The sequence below is a fragment of the Enhydra lutris genome, unplaced genomic scaffold, assembly GCF_002288905.1.
Source record: "Enhydra lutris kenyoni isolate GAN:26980312 unplaced genomic scaffold, ASM228890v2 scaffoldscaffold1, whole genome shotgun sequence".
In the NCBI taxonomy this organism is placed as follows: domain Eukaryota; kingdom Metazoa; phylum Chordata; class Mammalia; order Carnivora; family Mustelidae; genus Enhydra; species Enhydra lutris.
In genome coordinates this window covers 10,247,704-10,271,341 of record NW_019154085.1, presented here as the reverse complement: position 1 = coordinate 10,271,341, position 23,638 = coordinate 10,247,704, and the positions used below count along the sequence as shown (strand labels likewise).

The 23,638-nt window shown below is 38.9% G+C and overlaps 1 protein-coding gene across 1 annotated transcript in view; it reads right to left on the bottom strand.

Moving 5' to 3' along the window:
- Window positions 1–23,638, bottom strand: part of LOC111141861 (phospholipase C like 1 (inactive)) — a 355,744-nt gene that overhangs the window by 47,145 nt on the left and 284,961 nt on the right. Inside the window, exons 4-5 of the mRNA XM_022494707.1 lie at window positions 13,159–13,234; window positions 10,959–11,068 (exon numbers count right to left, since the gene is read on the bottom strand). Coding sequence (XP_022350415.1) covers window positions 10,959–11,068; window positions 13,159–13,234 — 186 coding nt within the window. The remainder of the gene's footprint in view (window positions 1–10,958; window positions 11,069–13,158; window positions 13,235–23,638) is intronic.

Genomic DNA, 23,638 nt, shown 5'->3' with positions numbered 1-23,638 from the left:
GCAATCCCTGTGAAAATACCAACAGAAATTTTCGCAGAAGTAAAACACATAATCCTAAAATTTGTATAGAACCCAAAAAGACCCAGAATAGCAAAGCAATCTTGAAAAAGAAGAACAAAACTAGACACATCACAATCCCAGATCTTAAGATTTACTACAAATCTATACTAATCAAAACAGTATGGTACTGCCACAAAAAAACAGACACAGATCAATGGAACAGAAGAGAGAGCTCAGAAATAAATCCACAATTAATCTTTGACAATGGAGGTAAGAATATGCAGTGGGAAAAAGCCTCTTCAACAAATAGTATTTGGAAAACTGGACAGCTACATGCAAAAGAATGAAACTGGACCACTTTCTTGTATCATACACAAAAATAAACTTAAGGATTAAGAACCTAAATGTGAGACTTGAAACCATAAAAATCCTAGAAGACAGCACAGGCAGTCATCTCTCTGAGGTTGGCCATAACAGCATTTTTCTAGATATGTCTCCTAAGGCAAGGGAAACAAAAGCAAAAATAAAAATAAAAAGCTTCTGCACAGCAAAGGAAATAGTCAACAAAACTAAAAGACAACCTAATAAAAGAGAGAAGATATTTGCAAATGATATATTCAATAAAGGGTTAGTACCCAAAATATATAAAGAACTTATATAACTCAACACACAAAAAACAAATAATCCAATTAAAAATGGGCAGAAGGTATAAACAGACTTTTCTCCAAAGAAGTTTACAAATGGCCAACAAACACATGAAAAGATACACAATATCACCCATCATCAGGGAAATACAAATCAAAACCACAATGAGATGCCACCTCACACCTGTCAGAATGGCTAAAATCAAAAATACCAGAAACAAGTATTGAGAGGATGCAAAGAAAAAGAAACCCTTGTGCAGTGTTGGTGGGAATGTGAACAGGTGCAGCCACTGTGAAAAACAGCATGGAGTTTTCTCAAAAATTAAAAATAAAAGTACCCTGTGATCCAGAAATTCCACTCCTGGGCATTTACCCAAAGAAAATGAAAACATTAATTTGAAAAGATAGATGGACTCCTATGTTTATTGCAGCATTGCTTACAATAGCCAAATTATGGAAGTAACACAAGTGTCCATTAATAGATAAATGGATAAAGAAGTTATGATGATACACACACACACACACACACACACACACACTCACAGTGGAATATTACTCAGCCATAAATTAGAAAAGAATCTTGCCATTTGCCACAACATTGATGGATCTAGAGAGTATAAGGCTAAGCAAGTCAGTCAAAGACAAATGCCATATGATTTCACTCATATGTGGAATTTAAGAAACAAAACAAACAGAAAAAAAAAAGAAAAACTAAAAAACAGACTCTTTAACAATAGAGAGCAAATTAATGGTTACCAGAGGGATGGTGGGTAGGAGGATGGGTGAAATCGGTAAAAGGGATTAACGAGTCCACTTATCTCAAAGAGCACTGAGGATAGAATGTTGAATCACTACACTGTACACCTGAAACTCATATAACACTATGTTAACTATGCTGGAATTAAACTTAAAAATAAATAACTGTAAAACACAAAAAAAGTATTCATATACAACAGAATATTGTTCAGCTATATAAGAGAAGGAATTTCTGACAAATATTACAACATGGCTGAGCCTTGAGGACATTAGCCTAAGTGAAATAAACCAGTCACAAAAAAAGACAAATACTGCATGACTCCACTTTTATGAGGTACTTAGAGTAGTCAAAAATCATAGAAACAAAGTAGAATGGTGGTTTTCAGGGGCTGAGTTTTTTTTAATAGATCCCAAATTTTAGTTTTACAAGATGAGAAAAGTTATGGGCATGGATGATGGTGACGGTTGCACAGCACTATGAATATATTTAATACCGCTGAAATGTATGTTTAAGAATAGTTAAGATGGTAAAATTTATGTTCCATATACTTTAGCACAATAAAAAAATTATAATAATAAAAACTTTGGGAATCAAAAATTCCCAGAAGATGGTAAGTACAGATCATCTTACTGGACAGAGCAATCAGGAAGGGAAAATATGGCAGTGGGGAAGATTGTAGTGAGAGTCTGTGAAGTGAGACTAGAAACTGAATGTAATTAGGGCTTGGTGGGGCCATAGGTTAAAAACAAAACAAAACAAAGGAGGGGGATTAACACATAGAAGAGAAGGTGTATAAATAGAGAGATAGGTTTAGTGACAAAAGGATACTGTGTTTAAGCCATGTAATGAGTTAAGCGCAGAGAAAGATTGCAAATAACTTTTAATCATAAAAATGTGAAGACCTAGAAGGACTCGATCTATCATAAAATCTGATCTCATCCTTTGGTGAGAAAGATAATTTAATTTTTTTTTTAAGATTTTATTCATTTATTTGACAGATAGAGATCATAAGTAGGCAGACAGGCAGGCAGAGAGAGAGGAGGAAGCAGGCTCCCTGCTGAGCAGAGAGCCCGACGCGGGGCTCGATCCCAGAACCCTGAGATCATGACCCGAGCCGAAGGCAGAGGCTTAATCCACTGAGCCACCCAGGTGCCCCAAGATAATTTAATTTTTAAAGAATTATTTATTTATATATTTGACAGGGAGAGAGCACAAGCAGGGGGGACTGGCAAGAGGGAGAGGGAGAAGCAGACTCCCCGGAACAGGGAGCCTGATACAGGGATCCCAGGACCTTGGGATCATGACCTGATCTGAAGACAGATGCTTAACCAACTGAGCCACCCAGGCATCCCCAGATAATCTAATTTTTAAAAATTATACTACTTGCAGATTTTTAAATTCATGTCTAACTTCCTGTAGGTCTAAACTCTTAGATAATTAATTCTAAGATAAAATAGGTACTCACAGCTCAAAATTTTGTTACTTTGTATGTATTACTAAAAAGTATTTTCTTTAAAGAATTAAAAGCTGCGTGTGAATGTGTGTCTAGTCTCTTTATTCAGAATTAAAAGCTTTGTTTAAAACTCTTTGAAAGTTCCCGTCTCAGGACTGGTGACTTAAAAGCTCTTCAAATTTTGCCTGTCAGTCTCCTTTCTTCTCAGTGAAAGCGTGAGGAATTTGCCTACAGGGACTTCACCTCTCATTTCTAAATCATCTCAGGTTTGTTATTCAAAGGAAGATTCCAGAACTTCTGCTCCAAAAGCTTAGGTCATAAAGGATAGACTGAACAACTGAGAAGCAGAGGAATGGGCTGAGGAAGGCACAGGAGAAGGAGCATGGCCTTTGCAAAGCTCTTGCTGGCAGCACAGCTCTGGAAACTTCCTCCGCCTCATGGAGCTGTGGAGGCTGGCAAGGTCTAGTCTGAAAGCCAGTGAACGGTGTAGCTGTCCAAGAGAAACAGGAGGAGGTTGGCTGGGTTCTCAGGGTGGGTCCAGGGTCGGCCCTCAGCTTTGGTATTTTTATTTTGTTTTGCTTTCCTAATCCCAGTCTGCCCAAGTGCTCAATTACATTCAATCACCCCAGAGTGATCAGGCAAGCCCTGGGGAGCTGATTCACACTGTCCAAGCTCATAGGAGACGCACTGGTGAAAAAGGAAGTTAACTGACTCATTTACAAAGAGAAATGTAACTTCCAGGCAGATAGGACGAATTACGTCACGTGGTCCATCTATCCCATCACCATCAGAACAGGATACTTGGAAAGACAAGTTGAGAACAGAGTGGCTTGGTGAATGCAGTGTAGGAACAGGGAGAACAGGTGGTCCGAAGCTATACTCTTTGTAGGGACACACTGCCAAGATGATTGGAATTCTCCTGTTACCTGCACAGGACACTTACTCCTTTAAGATAGTAACTATAAAGCGCTTAGTACAATACTAAGCACATAGTAAGCACTCAGTTAACCTATCATTACTATGGTGCTGTCAATATCCTGACAGTAGAGGATAGTGGGCTGACAGCATGGGCTCTGGATTTAGTTCCTTGCTCCACCGCTCAATTCCCACATGCCAATGGGAATGTTACTTAACGTCTCCAGCCTCAGTTTTTTAAATCTATAAAATGGGTGTAGTAACAGCAACTTTACAGGGTTCTCCTGAAAATGATGTAAGATGTTGTGTGAAAATCACTGAACTGCCTATTGTAAGCAGTGAATGCTAGTTATTAGTAATAAAAATAACAGTTACACAGCACTTTTTATATGCTGGAGACCGCTTTACATATATCAACTTCTTTAGTCCTCACATAACCCTATGAGGTGGGTGGGTGTTGTTGAAGAACCTCATTATAGTCACCAAAATCTGCTCCCTCTCCTTTTTTCTTTTAAGATTTTATTTATTTATTTGACAGAAAGAGAGGGAACACAAGCAGGGGGAATGGGAGAGGGAGAAGCAGGCTTCCCGCTGAGCAGGGAGTCCAAAGCAGGGCTCGATCCCAGGACCCCGGGATCATGACCTGAGCCAGAGGCGGACACCCAATGACTGAGCCACCAGGTTCCCTCTCCTTGAGGAAACATACCTGCCCCGCTCCACTGCAGTCGGACCTGACCGTGTGGCTTGCTTTTGCCAGTCAAGTGTACACCCAATGACTGAGCCACCAGGTTCCCTCTCCTTGAGGAAACATACCTGCCCCGCTCCACTGCAGTCGGACCTGACCGTGTGGCTTGCTTTTGCCAGTCAAGTGTAAGTAGAAGGAGCACCTGACACCACTCGGCAGAAATCTTTAAAACCAATCTGTGCCGCCCTACCTCCAGCATTGTAGAAGCATTAGACAGAGCTCCTATTAGCCCGAGTTCCTAAGTGATACGTGCTTCTTGTATGTCTTGTGATGGACATCCAGTGCAAGCAAGAAGTACGCCATTATTGGGGCGCCTGGGTGGCTCAGTCAGTTAAGCGTCTGCCTTCAACTCAGGTAATGATCCCAGGGTACTGGGATCGAGCCCCACATTGGACTCCCTGCTCAGCGGGAAGCCTGTTTCTCCCCGGCTGCCATTCCCCCTGCTTGTGCCAGCTCTCAGTCTCTCTCCATTGCTCTCTTTGTGTCAAATAAATAAATGAAATCTTTTAAAAAAAGGAAAAAGGAAATAAAAGAAATAAGCTATTGTTTTAAGCCCCCGATGTTTTCAGAGTTTTGTTTCCACGGCACAGTCTATCTTAATGGACTCAGAAGCACAGAGGCAAAAGGAGATTTTTCCAAGGCCACACGGCTAGAGTGTCTGGATTCAGAGTCTATACTCTTAACTACTTTGCCTTACGTTTCTTAACAATTCATAGTAATATCAATATAAGAAGAGTTTATTGTTGATACACGGTTATTCTTGGGGGTCTGTTTCTTTAGACTTCGTAAATGGTGGTTCTTTTGTGAGAGAGTTGCCTCAGGAGGAAAGCGAACCTCTCTTCAGCTTCTGCAGCCAACAGCCAGCCGCTGCCGGAAACACCACTGGAGCAGTTCTCCATAGACAGCACAGAGGACACTGGACATGATCTTTCTTTAGATAAACCCAGAGCAGCCTCCAGGGACACAGTCACTGTGGCTGCCAGGAGATCCTGACTTGGTACACACGGAATCATAAAGAATGATTAAAAATGTCCACGGTCATTCAGCGTCTTCACACCTCTTCTTAATAACACATCATCCTGCTGTCCTTCTCCTACCTCTCAACAATGAGCAAAGCCTTCAAGCGGGTCTGCAGGCTCTGTTAGAAAGTTATTACCACACTGACATCCATTTAATTTCCCTTATGCAGCAAGATCCCCCAGAGATGTGGGGGCCTGAAATTTGGGGACCAAATAAGAGAGTCTGCCTGCATGAGCAACGCAGCACAGGTACCCGAGGAAAAGTGACAAGCCTCAGCCTCTGCTCTTCCCAAGGAAAAGGAAACTGTTGCCAAGATAAGAGCCAAAGAAGCAGAGGCTTAAACAGTAATAAAAAGCCAAAAGTTGGGCAGAAAAAGATTAGTCATATTTAATGAACATAAATCCATAAAAGAAACTTGTGTTTTTTTTTTAATGGCACACACTGGAATGAATTAAATTACAAGCTGGAAATCTATCTAGGGAAAGTAGAAGTACATATCAATTAATAGAAGTACTCATTGATGAAGTAATGATTCATTCATAATTTAATACAACTAGTAATCAATGAAATTTATGAACAAATAAGAAGTTAGCCATTTCCTAATATTTTATTCCTTTCTAAGCTCTAGTGACCACCTACCGTCATAACTTTTCCTTTACAATAAAATGTTCACTAGTTACATTTTTTCAATATTATTTTTACTTATCTCTACTTGACACATCTCTAGCCTGCTAAAATTGATTTTTTTCATCAAATTTTTAAAAATAAGATAATGGAATTTAGTTCCTTAAAATTGCCAACAGGCCAAGTTAGAAAAATATATATTGGGAAAGCTCATTAAAAATGCTACCCATGGGCGCCTGCATGGCTCAGTTGGTTGGGCGACTGCCTTCGGCTCAGGTCATGATCTCGGAGTGCCAGGATCGGGCTCCCAGCTCCATGGGGAATCTGCTTCTCCCTCTGACCTTCTCCCCTCTCATGTTCTCTCTCTCACGCGCGCTCTCTCTTAAATAAATAAATAAAATCTTTTTAAAAATGCTACTCATGGATTCTTTTTTTTTTTAAGATTTCATTTATTTATTTGACACAGAGACACAGTGAGAGAGGGAACACACGCAGGGGGAGTGGAAGAGAGAGAAGCAGGCTTCCTGCAGAGCAGAGAGCCTGATGTGGGGCTCAATCCCAGGACCCCGGGATTATGACCTGAGCTGAAGGCATGTGCTTAACAATTGACTCACCCACGCACCCCTTGTGTGTTCTTCCTAATTTCAGTTTTTAAGGCTGTGTAACTGCCTTACAATGAAGTTCTTTTTATACTTGAGGAGTCAAGTCACTCTGGATGGAATCCAAGACTTTAAGTGAATTCTACTTTATAACACATTGTGTTTTATCAGTGACACAGTATAAATTCATATCTCTCTTCCAAAAGATTTTCAGAACTCTCATGAGTGAAACACTTCCAAAATTAATAACAACTTACTACAATAGGTTAACTAAGTAAGTGAAGTTGTAGCATCTTTTTCTGGAAGACTTAAAGAACTTGGAAAATTCCCATTGTAAAATTTTAATATGATGTTAATGACCAAATAAAATTCTTTTCTGAAGGACAGCACAGAGAAAAGACAGATGGGAGGAACTCTTAATGTGTGAGGGTAGGATGAAATGGAGCTATCTTGGTCCAATGATTATCTGGGAAATATACTGAAGACTGAGTCATTGAGACATGTTTCATCATACCACTCCAAATAAACACAATGGCTATTTAAGGAGTTCAAGTTTGTGCTCAGCAATGAGAAAGAAAGAAAAGGATAAGAGGAAAATGTTATAGTTGGCTATTGGCATATGGCTAATGTGTGGGGAAATGCAAAAAGTTCTGTTAAGCAAGTCCCTAATCTGAGCCCATGCATGGTGCTAAAATATGAATGGAAGAGAAAAAAAAAAAATACATGGATGGGAGCTTCTAGGACCATCTTGATTTCAGCCTTCTTGCTGGATCCTAAGTCGTCATCTCTGGCTTTTAAAACATGGACACTAAGTGTAATTCATATCTATTGTATTATAGAGCTATTCATCTTTGTCTCTGCAAGTCTTTCTCTAGCTTCCCTTTCATGTATTAATATCAGATCAATGTAATACTGAATTGTAGGAAACATAAATTAAAGAATTTATTTTTTAGTCTCAGCTCAGTTTGTTTGAAAGTCAGTCCCCCCTTCCACCATTTCTTGCTCTAACCCACCATTTCCCTGTGGGCACATCTGTCATATTTTCTAGCCTCTCCCTTACTTGTGGGAACGTACATTGGAATTAAGTATGTTTAGCTACGTGAACCCACATATTCAAACAATGTTAATAATTCCTCACTCCCTTCCCCTAAACAGTGGAGAGTACTTATATAAACTGTATATAAGGAAACCCTTCCAGTTGGCAATGCACAATTTTATAGTGGTCTCTGCCATAGCCTAGTAATTCAGTGAGTATGTCTTATGAGTTTGGATATTACTCATTCAACCAGTTGTAAGCAACATAAACTGAACCTAGAAAACTTAAGAAAAAGGGCATTTACTGGAAGATGTTAGGAGCTTGGAAAATCAATAGGAAGGCTAGAGAACAAAGTAGGAATTAAGATACAAGAAATAAAGGGAGAGTGTCAGAAGGATCTTCTCAGAGAAGCACCATTAGACTAAAGAGCCGCCCAAAGAGCCCAGCCTCTGTCCCTCAGCTAAAAATTAAAATTCCAGGGGCCCCTGGGTGGCTCAGTTGGTGAAGCATCTGACTGGATTTTGGCTCAGGTCATGATCTCAGGGTCATGAGATCAAGCCCAATGTCAGGCTCCACACTGGGCATGGAGCCTGCTTGGGATTCTCTCTCTCTCTCTCTCTCTCTCTCTCTGTCCCTGTCCTCACTCTCTCTCTCACTCAAAAAAAAAAAAAAAAAAAAAAAAAAAAAAAGAAAAAAAAGCCAAATTCTAAGAAGGTCATTTGTTCAGCACTTGTGGAGAGAGCCCCTGATTAACAAGCCCACAAAATGCAATAAGGAAAAGGAAATATTAAAAGTTGAGGAAAATTCACTCTTCTTACTTAAGTTCTTAGCACTCAAGCTGAAATACCAGCAGTTAGTTCACAAACTGTAACAGTAGAATATTGGTCATGTTTCAAAAGGTCTGTCTTAGCATGTCATGTACAGCATTTGCTCAGCCCCATCTAGCAATCCTTCTCTGTTGCTAAACCAAACCAACACAGAAACCAACCTCAGAAAAGAGTGAATGACCTTAAGTCATAGGTTAATAAAGAAACGAGAAATTATATCTCAATTTAAAAATTAGTTGACTTAAAAATTTATTAAAGAAGATAAGAAAAACAACAAACTTGTTCCTCCAATGGTCATCGTCACCTGCCAAAAGTAATAGCGTATGTGGGTGTGTAAAGAGAGTGCCTATGTTTTAAGCACGGTGACTCAGATTTGTATGTACTACCTCATTTAACTGTCACCAAACCCTGAGTGTTAATATTATTGTCACCCTAATATTATCGTCAACCGTCAGAGGGATCCCATAACTTGGCTAAATTTTCACAGCTGTAAGGTAATCTGAACGTGGAGTCGGCCTCACCCCCAGACTAGGCTGACTAGACTCAATCACATGGGCTGAGTTTTACAGGAGGCAGGAGGACAGTGTAGTGTAGAACCATGGCATGAGTTGAAATCTCAGCTTTGCCACTTACTGGCTGAAGGCAAGAAATTTAAACCTCACTTAGCCTCAGTTTCCTCATCTGTGAGATGGGGAGAGTCACACCAGGGTCAGAGTGAGTCGCTGCAAGGTCAGCCCATCCTTGCAAAGAGAAAAGGGGAAATGTATATAAACTGCTTAGCCATGAGTGCTTGTCACATATTACTTACTGAGTAACTGAAGGCTATTTTTAGTTATATGTCTGTGTCCCTTGGTAGACTAGTCCTCGAGGTTCCAGTGTTACTCTGGATATTTCTATCCATAGCACCTTTCTCAGTGACCGGCACATTAACAAGCCCACATAAGTATTTGCTGACCAGAAAGTGTTTGTATCAGCATGCACGCTGTCGAGTCGTACTCTAATATTAGAAAATAAGCTCTTCCTTATATTAACGCTCCTCTCTACTCATTAAAAGAGATGATGCCTATTTTCCACCACCCTACTCCCTGGCCTCAGACTTCAACTCATGAGGTCAGGGATGGTACCTCTTCTGTTCTCTGTGGATCCTCAATGCTTAGCACAGAGCCCAGTACATAGTGGGAGGTTAACAAATACTTGTGAACTGAATTTTTAATAAACATTTGTGATATATCTTTCAGTTTATCTAGCACTTTCATTTAAACATATTTCTCAGCAGAGCAAGTTCAGCATAGCTCTTTGGCACTAGACTGCCTGGGTTCAAACTCCACCACCATCATTCACTAGCACCATGGTCTTGGGTAATATACCTAAGTTTTTAATGCCTCCATTTTCTCACCTGTAAAATGAGACTAATAATAGTATTGGGGGGCGCCTGGGTGGCTCAGTTGTTTAAGCACCTGCCTTCCACTCAGGTGATGATCCCAGGATCCTGGGATTGAGCTGGCATTGGCAGGGGCAGGGGATCTCTAAGAAGGAGTCTGCTTCTCCCTCTCCCTTTGCCCCTCCCTCCCAACTCATGTGTGTATGCTCTCTCTCTCCCTCTCAAACAAATAAAATCTTTAAAAAATAATAACAATAGTATTGGGTTGTGTGTATTAAAATGTTAATTTATATAAAGCCTGTAAAACAGTATGTGGGACATAGTAGGTCTTTAAACTTCAGCAATGAGTAATTTTGTTCGTGGCTGTTTTCTTCCCATCACGCTGTCAGGAATAAATTATTCCAACTGCCTAAATTATCTCTCTTTTCACATAAGAAAATATGAAAAGTGGCATCTTTATTTCAAAATCCTAAAATCAATTTTCAGAAGAGCAAATCATAATCTCCAGAAACTGACTTCCAAAGCTATTTGTAAAAATAAATGTATTTATAGAGACTCTTCTTAAAATAAAATAATCCTAAATGGCTCCAGATATTGTGTAGTTTAAAGCTCTTCCAAATCACTCGTGCTGGATCCTTGTCCCACAACATTTGGCGTTATTCTTTCCACAAACAAGAACAGCTATCATTGACTTGAGGAGAAGCGTTCATTTGAGTAAAAACACGGGCTGGTGGAATTAGGTCGCGCTGTCCTCTGTTTCCACCACAACCCTCATTTGCTCTATTACGGCAAAAAGTGTATCAATCTCCCCATCCCTTAGAGCATGAACCTGGTGATTAGGCCACACATTACTTGAAAATTCCAATCACTGTATTTAACCACTGATGCTTTTCTACACATTCAAGAGATGAGCAGGAAAAAAATAAAGGCAAAGAGGCACCTGAGAATTTCATTTACCTTCAATACTGTAATGTTCCAAGCAAAGCTCTCAGTTGCCTTGTTGAGTTTTCTTCCTTTCAAGCCTTCTTTTGACCCTAGATTATGAAGTTCCTCATGGAATTCCATCCCTTTGAAAAAAAGAACATATAAGAATTCTTACTATAAATTTCAGAAAAATGGGCATCTTATAACGAAAAATTTCCCATTCCTTTCCTCTCATAGTTTTGAAAACCCTGAATTAAATGTTCATTCCCATTCTGTTCATCTCCTCCAGTGGCTATCCTTAGGGGCAAACTAACAATAACCAATGCATTAGACCAAATTACATTTTGAACAGCCAGGAACCACCAGATAAAGACATAAGAAGGAGGTTAAGAACCAAATTCTTCTAGTAGATTAAATGTGTCTTGTTTGTCTTCTACCTGGTTTTTATGTGAAATGGTATAATGTATGACAATGTGTGATGGCTAACCATATGTGACAGATGCACTTATTTTACTTTTCCTTATAAGCCACCCATATGGTTTGACAGTAGACCCTGGAGTCCATATGGATAATGATGTTAATAAATAAATGTTGAGTAAAAATAAAAAGATGTTTTATAAATAGCATTTCTGGAAACAACTAAATACTGCAGATTTGGGAATGGCCTTAAAGTTATTTTTAGCTCAACCATTTCTCAAGCTTGACTACTAAAAAAAATATCACCATCCTCAGAGTTGAGAATCACACTTTCTTCCGGACAGCTTACGCCATCTTTGGAAAGCTATGACTGATTGCAAGCCAAAGTCTGTTTCCCTGAAATCTTTACTCCTTGGTGTTAGCTAGACCCAGACCAGCTAAGTCTAATCTCTTTTCCATTGTGCAACCCTTTAAATCTTTGAAGAAAGATACTCGATAAAATCCACTAGAGTCTTTTCTCCTCCAGATTAAACATTTTAGCCTGTTTCAGCTTTACTAACAATGTCTCTTCTTTAAAGATGACATCCGGGCAGAGCCTCCACATTGCACAGCTTCCTGGAGTTGAGCTTGTAGGGACCTGCATCCAGTAATATCATACTCAAAGTGCACTTGAAGCAGCCCACACAGGGTAGAGATTTACCGCCACCTCCTTGTTCTAATTACTCTACTTTTCTAATGCAGCTAAAAACCACATTAATCTTTCCGGCGTTAACACCACAAATATAGTGTATGCTAAGAGCATGATTGTGGGGCTGGACTCACACTCTGGTTCTACTACTTACTAGCCACATAAGTGTGAGTAAGGCCTTGAAATGCTCTGCAATCCAGTTTCCTCACTAGTGAAATGGTGATAACAAGAGAGCTTACCTCAAGGGATTGTGGGTGAAGATTAAATAAGTCAATACATACGAAGCTCTCAAAGTAGTGTCTGGCATATAAAACCATCCTATAGGTACTGGTATTATTTTTGCGCTTTCTGTCAACAGAAACACTTAAGTCTGTGGACCAGTCAGGGAAAAGCACCATTTTTTAAAGTCGAGTCTGGGTTCAGAGGTCAGCTCTACCCTGTGCTAATATGGAATCTTGAGTGATTCACTCAATCTCTCAGAATCTCAGATGCCTCATCTATAAGCTGGATACAATGGCGATTACCTTGCAGAATTGTTAAAAGGACGAAGTAACAGTGTGTGTATGCACAGTATCTCATATGCAAATATATCAAGCAATTGTCGTTACTGTCGTCTTCGTCATCATAACCATTGTGCATGGACATCAAGGAAAACGTAAGTCTAAGAAAGATAAGAGTGTAGCATGTAGATGAAAGTGAATACAGATAAACGGAGGGGTACCCTCACAGATATGTGACCTGTCCCATCCTTAAAGAAAGAACAAATCTAAAATAATGACTACTAAGTGAGGCAAAAGCCTAGGAGATTAATAGGATTATGGCTCAAATTATAAAAATGAGGTGGTTCTTAAGGGACAACATGTAGTAAAGGGTTTTGGCAGACTTTCAAGTAGATTCAGAACAGATCCCCTCTCTAGATATCTTTAGACACTCCCCTCTGTGTACATACACCAACCTACTATCACCTCAATTTCTTCTGTACTAAACAAAGACTTCAGTTTAACTCAAAAGAATAGTTAAAGTATGGCACAAAATATTTCAATTTTAAGGGCAGAAACAGAAACTTTAAAAACTACTACAAATTATCATTAAGTTTCTAAACAAAATGGGGCAGAAGTAGGGGGTTACCTGCTTTCTGACACTGCACAATCTTTTCCTGGACTGTATCTGCCATTTCTATGAGAAACCGGCTCTCTTGAATCATCTGTCACAAAATAAACATAGAAAAGTGGTAGTTAGAAGTCCCTAAACCAGCCCATTGGAAGGACAACATACAGAGGGATACTGGCAATAGTGGGGAACCATGGCCTTGGCCACAAGAGACAGAATATGGAAGGATAATGTCTGCTACCACCCCCATCCACTCTAGCTAGACTACTTCTAGAGTCACCTACTTCATAATTATTTCAGTCATATAACATGCTTGGCACCCCATGGGTGACAAATAAACAATTGTTAAATAAATGTACACACATTCTTTAAGTCCCAGATCACATTCATGAACACCTCTTTCCCACCAAGTAACTGCATCTTCAAGGCAAGTGGTACCAGAACAACAGCAAGAAGAATCAGAACGGAGAATCACCTAGTAGTGAGCTAAAGGACAACTGAACACATCAATGAAGTTAGCAGCTTGGATTTGGGCGGCCCAAAGAGAGTAGAGGTCTGGTCCTCCCTCTAAAGGGTTCCAGCACCACTGGCAAGAATGAGAAATGGGTCATGTTTCAGAGCCACCAATTCAACAGAGGTTGTAGGCAATAACCCTGAAATGGTGGTTCCTGCCCTTTATCTTTGGGTAGGAAACAAAAATGTCCAAGAAATACTTAACATACTCAATGAAGTAGGGGAAACAAGAAACTTTTGGAGAGATGGAGAAAAGAAAAACCTGTACCTGAAGAAGAGGGAAGAAAATTGGTAAAGAAGTTGTGATCAGGATAACAGGGGATTGGGGCCCTTCTGAAGAAGTGACTGAAGAAAGGCATCCATTAGACAAATCAACACTTCTTGATATCCAGCAGCTCTTCTCCTCTCGGTAAGCGTTGTCCCATTTCACCTGGCTATTCTATGTTTTGTCTGTCAGAATATTCTGAAGGGAATTCAAGGCAGAAGCCAAAGTGGACATAAAAATATTGGGTAAGACATTTTTCATAGTTAAATGCTGTTGAACAGATTGTAGTTTTCTACAATCACTGACAATATAAAGTGGTTTATGATTACATATTTTCCAATAGAAAAGAATATTGAATCACATATTTTTAATGCCTAACAACTCAATAGGAGTAAAATCATACATTCATTTAATAATTATCTACTGAGCAGACACTATGTGTAAGCACTGTGGCAAGTATAAAGGGTGTGAGGCATTAAGGAGCAAAAACAGACATATTTCTATCTCCATGGAACTCAGAGTCTAGCAGGGAAGTCTGCCCAAATGGATGAATGAAATATGATAATTAATTCAACCAAACAAAATTGAGTTACTCATATTTTCTGCCTAAAGTGGCAGTTTAAAGTAAGTTATTTGGAGGGTTAAATTGACCCTCAAAACCATAAAAGTAGATATCCATGAAGGTCTAGACTGAGTCACACATTTTAACTGCATTAATGCTTTCAACTCCCAAGAGGAAGTGGAAGGTTAGTGAGTAACAATTTACTAAATCCCTAACAGTAGCCTGACTTATTGCAGCTTCCAAGTGAATAAAATTTACAAGCAGAGAAAGATTTAATATGAGGGCCATCTGATTTAGTCTTTACTAAGCTTAGAATCTATGCATGTAACATCAACTGAGTTTTATTATACTTTGAAAAGTTGTCATATGTTGCAATAGCTAAGTAGTAGACAAAATGTTTTTATGAAACTCAAGCAAGGGAGACATTCATAAATAATGGACACATTTTGTGACTTTATCATAAGCAAAATAGGTAATATAATATACATTTTTATAATCATTTAATTTTAAGACCAAAAGAATCTTAGGTATCATGACAACCCCCTTAATTTTGGAAGGAAGGAGGGAAGGAAGGGAGGGAGGGAGACGTGAAGTGAAGTGAAGTGAAATCTTACAGGAATTAAGATTCTCGTCTAAAAAATAGAATTAATGATGGTGCTGGAATTAAACCCCCAGTTACCTGGTATCCACTTACTTTCATGAAAAAATAGCACCCCTCTGATTTTGTCTGGCCTGGCCATATTCCTTGAGAGAATGCATGCCTTCACATACATGCTATCTTTTGAGCCTGAAATACGGCATTTTCAAAGTCACCTGGCCCAGCCTGTCAGGAAAAACATGAGGGCATGCCCATAATCAATCCATTTCAACAAGATTCAAATTTATCCTTTTTAAGAAAAACTCAAAAAAGTAATAGGATTGATAATTTCCTTTGATGATATCTTGACTGACATCTTAACTCTTATTTCTTTTGGTTTTGCTTTCAGTAGAGAACATATTCTTTGATTTAAAGAAAAAAAACCTCTTTATTGATTTGTGGCCAGTTTTCTTTGCAGTATAATACTAAATATCTCCTCAGTGTTGATCATAAAAGGAATATACTTCCTTCATCCAAAAACACCATACCCTCTTTCTAATAACCTTGAAAGGAAGTGTCATCTTTGCTATGGCTACCTCTTCTACCTAGACGTTCAATCCCACCTCCACTACTTCCCTCAGGAATCCATTCCTAATGACCCCTTCTTTTTTAATCCCAAATCTCTACCTCTCTCCTGACTTTTTCCCTTCTCCCTACACTTCTTATTTTAAAGTAAGCAAACAGAAACAATAACAAAATATTCTACTGGCCACTAATCCTCCTTTAAAAAATTAGCCCACACTCATTGCTTTGACTCAAGCAAGACTCAATCAAGAACTTCAAGTTTAACCTTGGCCTCATCAACTACACCCTGGTCCATCTTCTGTCCTCATTCACTCCCAACTCAGCAGCTGACACCTCTGATCATTCCTCCTTCTTGATTTCTTGGGCACGTTTCTTTTTCGGCTTCACTCTTTCTCTGACTCCTGTACTACCTCTTTCTCCTTTTTTATATCTATACATGTAGGAATCTTTTGAGCTGCCTGGCCTCAGCTCTCCATTCTTTCCTTTCATAGTAATTTCATAGTAATTTCATCCTCATAGTAATTTCATCCATTCCTAGAGCTATGAAATATTATTCTCATGCAGATCATTTCAAAGCTGGTGTTCCCAACACTGCCCCCTCTCCTAAATTCCAGATTCATACTTTCAATGGACTACCACAACAGTTTCTGAAGTAGGGAGGTACGTGCACTCTGGAGCAGAGAGCACAAGACAATACTTCGAGGTGTGAGAAGAAACAATAAGGACTTTTATTCAGGTTTATTTTATCTGTAAAACTAGAACAGAAATTAAGCTTTACAGATTGACCCTGCCCCCCTTGCCAAGTCAAGATCAGATGTCTCTACTGTGGTAAGTGAAAAAAGACAAGAAAGAAGGGAATTCCACATGGAAGAAGGGCTAACCGGAGCCTCATTTATTGGTTTCTTCCAGAATATTACAACTTACATATGCCTGTAAAGTAGTAGAGCAATACTATTTATAGTGTCTTGTCCTAAATAAACTAAATCTTCCCAGTATGGATTCCTGAGAAGATGAAGATCACCCAAGCACCAGCAAAAATGTGAAGATGGCAGAGCCTCTCCTCATTCCACTCACAGCATGATTTCTTCCTCAGCAACACACACACGTGAAAACGGTTACAGTGGGATCAGATCAACATATCCAATTACATTAGAAGAGAAAAAGATTTATTTCTATTATTTGTAAGTAAAACTTTTAAAATCCAATGCTAATTTCTATTCCTGATTTGGTTTTTACTGTATACGTTGTTATGTTATTAAGTTTATATCATTTACGAATGAACACATTCTCAAATTTTTACTGAGGAGTTGCCTATGCTGGGTCCTCTCTATTCACCCCTCCAGATGCACTCTCTGTCATGCTCCGTGCTGGGGAGGTTGGTCTCTGCAGGTAGCATCAAGCAGGCTCCCTTGCCTGTGACTTCTGTTGGGATGGCCAAAGGGGCCCATCAGCAAGGGATCATGGCAGGAGGCCCGAAGAGAGAAGGCTTAGGATAGTTACTCCCTTGACCATTCCCTTCCTGTTGGACTGTGGCTCCATAGCTTCCTCTCTACAAGACCACAGCTCCTGTGGATGGCCCCTCTCTGCCCGGTGCAGATACAACTGTGTGCCCGAATGGCTCCCTCCCCTTCTCCTTTAGGCCTGAGAGTAATGACAGCTTTGCGCTGCTGCTATTGTTGGGGTGCTCACCATCCACTGTTGCTTCTCTACTGCTTACCCTTACTTTTATAACCAAACCCCTCATTTACTCCTTTAATCACCCCTTTGCTATCTGCAGAGAACAAATGAGGTAGAGATGCTTAGACTACCAGATACCTGTGCCTGTAATTTCCAGCATTCTCTGTCTCATCCAGACATCCAGGTTCATATCTCCAACATTCTCTTTGCCTCACTGCATCCAGAAGATAAGCTCCTACATTTTGTCAGTCACCAAGATTTGCCTAACCTGCCACTTTTATCCCTTTGTTTCCTTCTTTAATCACAACACTCCTGGTTTAAGTCCACTCTCTGGACCATCTTTCAAATTCTAGTTGTATCTCAAATGTCATCATTAAAAATATGTTCTTCTCCATCTCATTCACCGATTCCCACCCCAACTCTAGCCAAAAAAAAAAAAAAAAAAAAGGAAAGAAAAGAAAAGAAATATCTCCTATTTTCTTCAAATGCTCACAAAGCTCTCTTGAAGGCACTCAGAGGTGGCTTTGAATCCCTGCTCAGCTACTGGCAGGTTCTGGTTCTTCCCACCTTACTCCTTCTCAATACCACTTTCAGAATCATCTTCCAAAAACATAGCACTAGTTACTTCCTGGCTTTATCATTTTCTCCTTTGCCTACTGAACGAAGTAAAAAAATTTTAAACCAGAATTCAAGTCTTCCCATTTGCCTCAGCAGCCGTTCCCCCCATGGCTTCCTAATTCTCCCAGATCCCTGTATGAATCACGCTTCTCCAAATACAGACCCTACTTGTTCCTCCTTCTACACATTTCTTACTATTAGATAAGTCTTCTTAAGTCATCTCTCCTGGTCAAAATCTTACCAGCTTCCAAGCTCATTTCAGTGCCCCCCTTCCACTGCTGTCCTGATTTCCCTATCCCTCTCCCTCTCACCTCCATATTCCAACATTCTATTTTTTAGTCTGTTTATAAAATTTCTTATTTTCTACTTCAAATTGCAATTATTTACTTCCATTATCTCCCACCCATAATTTCCCCAGTAAATTGTAATTCCACTATATCAGGAACTTATTTACCTTTACAGCCACATATTCATCAATTCATTTATATAATCACTTTTTCCCTTTTCACTGTGTGATATTTATTTCTTTCATGTATCAATTACCCACAATATAGTATTTTATTTACTATTAATCATTTCTCAAACCTATACTTGTCTTTTGGAACTCTTTTTTTTTTTTTTTAAAGATTTCTTTCTTTGAGAGAGAGTTGGAGGGAAGAGGCAGAGGAAGAGGGACAGAGTCTTTGAGCAGACCTCATGCTAAGCATGGAGCCCGAGAGTCGGACACTTAACTGACTATGTCACCCAGGCATCCCTGTCTTTTGGAACTCTTATTTCTCTTTTTATCTCTAGTCTTTTTTCTAGACTTCTCCATTTTTCTATAATCTTGCATGAGTTTACTTTCAAATAAACACAAAGCTTTTAAGAGGATTATACCTATAGTCAATGTATTACTTAAGTATTAGAAAATACAATGAATTTTTAAACTTTATTACTAGGGCACCTGGTTGCCTCAGTCAGTTGAGCATCCGACTCTTGGTTTTGGTTCAAGTCATGATCTCAGAGTAACGGGATGGAGCCCAAGCTGAGCTCTGTGCTCAACAAGGAGTCTGCTCGAGTTTCTCTCCTTCTTCCTCTCCTCACTGCTTGCTGTCTCTGACTCTGTCTCTCTCTTTCAAATAAATCTTTAAAACAAATAAATAAACTTTATTACTTATTTAAGGTAAATTAAATCCAGAACCAAAACATTCAACAAATCCCATGATTCAAGTTCTCTTCAAAATCCCCCAAGTAAATATTTGTTAACCTCATAGTAAGAAGCTTGTTTTTCCCTTGTCTAAGAGATCACTTTGTAAAGAGCTAATCAAGTATGATTTAATTTTCAACATAGAAGAGCATCCCTATGAGATTACTTAGAGGATAATCTGAAATCCTTTAGTAATAAGATTCATAAGTATTACTCTAAAATACTCATCATTATCTTAAAGTCACTGCTCAAATGGACTTTTCTCATGAGAGCTTTTGATCTTCTTCTCTATGGTAACAGCTTCCATTGCACTTAGAAAAAAACAATTTTATTCTATTTCTGCAAATTTCAATTATTAGTAGTTGCAGAGAAGACAAGATGGATGGCCAAAATACACCAATAATTCCTAACCACATTTAAATCAACAATTTCAACCTCTCCCACTGGCTTATCTAAGTCATAAAGAAAGAAAAACAATTGATTTGAGTTTAATCTTCCAAGGTCTCTACAGATCCTACCATAAATGAAATATAAAGTGCTAAAGCCAAGGAGAGAAGGTGAGAAGCAGGTCCTCATATAATCCCACAGCTGGGTAATTAGTGTATTTATCAAGTGAAGGCTGGGTTGACTCCATTGAATCTGGGAGTGTCCTGGATTTACATATCTGACGTCTCAGCCTTAGCTCCCAGTTGCCTTTGCTTGTTGTGGTAATACAAAGAGATTTTGTTTGGTTCTGTCACATGAATATCTCCTAATGGATCTTATTTCCTTACTAAGGCTTTGAGTCTAAAAGAATCAGTGGACTAGGGCGCCTGGTGGTTCAGTGGGTTAAGCCTCTGCCTTTGGCTCCAGGTCACCATCTCAGGGTCCTGGGATCAAGCCCCACATCCAGCTCTCTGCTCAGCAGGGTGCCTGCTTTCCCCTCTCCCTGCCCACTTGTGAACTCTCTCTCTCCCTCTCTCTCCCTCTCTGTCAAATAAATAAAAAAATAAAAGAATAGAGGGCTTACCCGGATAAAGATTAGCATTACTTTAAGCATTAGATGTGTCCTGAACAGGGTGTGTAAAGTTGTCAGTTAAGATCAAAATCACTTACTTAAAACAAAAATTTTACTGAAGGGGGAAGTAATGCTTTTACTCAGAGGTGGATGAAAGTGTCCAACCTGTGTGAATAAACTGTCCTTTCAGCTCTTCTCAATAAGGAATTGCCTAGGGTCATTGCAGAGTCAATGTAACTATTGAATGGTACTGAAAAGATGAACTTTCGTCATACCAAGACTCATAAATCTTCCATAGATTCCAAATTTCTCCTGATTATATCCAAATTCCTAGAACCACAGAACTTTATATTTAGAAACACCATAAAGACCCCCATCAGAAAAAAATGAGCCCCAGATGGACTTTCCTGAAAGTTTTAACCTATGTGTTATATGACTATTTCACTGGTCAGTGAAGTAGTTTAGACTAGAACTCAGGGTCTTGAAGAAAAGATCTAAGCTTTATGAATTGTGATACTGAAATCATTTTAAAATATAGAATTTCTACTGCAAGTAAGGTCAGTGACAAACATTAATAAAGTAAAATTTGCCAAGTAAAGTATCATAAAATTATATTTTGCCCTGACTCCTTCTCCTTCTAAATCTAATTTGCAAAAGGCACCAACCACATAGTCTTCCTACCAAGCCTAGAAAGAAATGTACTCAGAGGCATCCACTGCTCTTTCAGGAAGGAGTTACCTAATTTGTAAAGTTAATTACTTAAGAATATGCCTATCTGCTCTAGACCTATTTTGTTCTCTCCTCTTAAAAAGACTGAAATAATTAAACTATCTCTTACCTTCCTTCTAAGCAAAACACTGGGTTTTAGTTTTAATTCTGTAGATAATTTAAAATAAGACCTAAATTTGATCAAACTCAATACCTTTTAAAATCTGATTGCTGTTACATATATATTTGCCAACTGGGGAAAATAATTTCCTTTAATTTTTAATGTCCTTAAAATTTTTAAATCAGATGAACTATTAATAAATTGACATCTTTTGCTTTTAAGCAAAGTCAATCCTATGGAGACTGTTACTTTTTGGTGAAACAGGTATACACACAAGGCCAGAACATTTGCAAATTCACTGGAAGTCCACTGCATTTGATGTATGCAACAAAGTATCCTCTATCCTGGGAATAGCTCTGAGTCCCATTTCCAAGCCTGAGTTAAGATGGCATAGGACAAGAGAGCTCACACAGAGCAGGCCAAAGGATACTTGTCTCCACATCCATGATATTGATAGGATTTACTTCAGGGAGCTGCTTTCTGGATAAAGGGATTATCTCACCTTTTCTTCAGGTGTTCTACTTCCAAGATATAGTGTTCAGCTATATCTTGAATAATCATTTAAAATGATAACTTTTACCCCACTATGATTAACATTAAGTTCATTCATAAAATTATCAGGTTACTAACCATCGTGAACCATCTCTAGAATTTTCACTTGAGCATTCAGAAATGCAAAGCAAAATTTGAAGACACATGAACAATATTTCACAGAGGAATTCACAGCCTAAGATGCAGCCAGCTTGTTGATGCACCCCTGGTGTCCAGTGTTCTTAGGACCCTGCTACCAAGTGGAAATCCCATCAGCCTTTGAGATGCTGACAATTTCCCCCATACACAAAAAATGTACCAGAAGACACTGCCACACCCACAATTAAAGGAAGTTTCAATGCACTGAGTATATTATATCTTGTTTATCAATAACCAGCTCTATTTTGGCACCTGCCAGCAAGCTGTTCTTTTTCTGCATTCCATTACTATACAAGCCAACATACTTTCTGAAATGCAGACTAATATACAGTTCCACACAAACTTCACAATGAGAGAGTGATGGAAGGAGAGTGTCTATGACTTACTAATTTCAATTTAAATTGATTTCAATAAGCAAAACTGCATGGAGAAACTGGAGATATACCACATCTTTTCTGTATCCCAAGCTCCAATATATCTTTGTAATAACACTAACAGAAGAGAATGTATTTAGTCCAACCCATTATGGATGGATGAACTGATACCTACCAGTGTACTGATTCCATTGCAAGACTAATTAAAGATAGCAATTAGTTATTTTCACTACAATCCTGGTCATGCTAACATAATCAACTATTCTCCAAATCATACCCCAACTGACTTAGTAAAAGATTAAATAACCCTTGACCCATGTTCTCTAGATTGCTTTGATTTCTCTTTTATCTCCAGAAAATCTGTTGCTCTTACCATAGTAAAGTTTTAACTTTTATGTTAATGTTAAATAATTCAGCACAGAAGTCACTTTCAGAGAACACTTTGTGTTTATTTTTACACTTATGATCTCCTGTAACTATTCCACTTCTAAATGTTGTATTCAAAACACTAATTACCCCAAAGTTTTCACATTAATTTAAAACACTGAAAAAACCCAAATATGTAAAGCAATTACTTCTTGATGATGCATGAAAAAATAGACAGGTAGGAACATTAGAAAAGCAAAATTCAGCTATCTAAAGAAAAAAGTTATATAAAGGTTAGACAGTATTTTTCTTTTAAAATTAGTTGTAAATTGGGGCGCCTGGGTGGCTCAGTGGGTTAAAGCCTCTGCCTTCAGCTCAGGTCACGATCTCAGGGTCCTGGGACGGAATCCTGCGTCAGGCTCTCTGCTCAGCAAGGAGCCTGCTTCCTCCTCTCTCTCTGCCTGCCTCTCTGCCTACTTGTGATCTCTGTCTGTTGAATAAATAAATAAATAAAATCTTTAAAAAAATAAAATAAAATAAAATTAGTTGTAAATAGGGACTTCTCACTTGCATCTGCTACTCCTTATGAAGGATCTATCATAACCTGAGAATGTGCAAATGAGCTGCCCAAGAGTAACAAGGACCATACATCCTTGAATCACCCATTTAGTGCCTAGAGTAGACATTGGACAAAAATGCCAGAAGGTCCTGAACAACCTTTGTGGGTCCTCTTTACAGAACGGGGAGGTGAATGAAAATAAGAACATTCAAGAGAGAATTAAGGGGCACCTGGGTGGCTCAGTGTGTTAAAGCCTCTGCCTTCGGCTCAGGTTATGATCCCAGGGTCCTGGGATCGAGCCCCGCATCAAGCTCTCTGCTCAACAGGGAGCCTGCTTCCACCTCTCTCTCTCTGCCTGCCTCTCTGCCTACTTGTAATCTCTGTCTGTCAAATACATAAATAAATAAATCTTTTAAGAAAAAAAGAGAGAGAGAGAAAATTAAAAAAAAAAAATTCTTTGTAAATCAACTCCGCTGAGCACGGAGTGGAATTTGGGGAGTGGTCTATTACAAGTCACTGTGAAAAGTGCATCATAGTACTCAAAGTCCTCAGACTCCATCCTGCTCTGGACATAAAATATCATCTGCTCCACCATCTGGACCTTGTATGTCTCTGTTCCTACCTTTTTTTTTTTTTTTTAAGATTTTATTTATTCATTTGCAAGAGAGAGAAAGAGAAACAGAGAGAGCACAATCAGCGG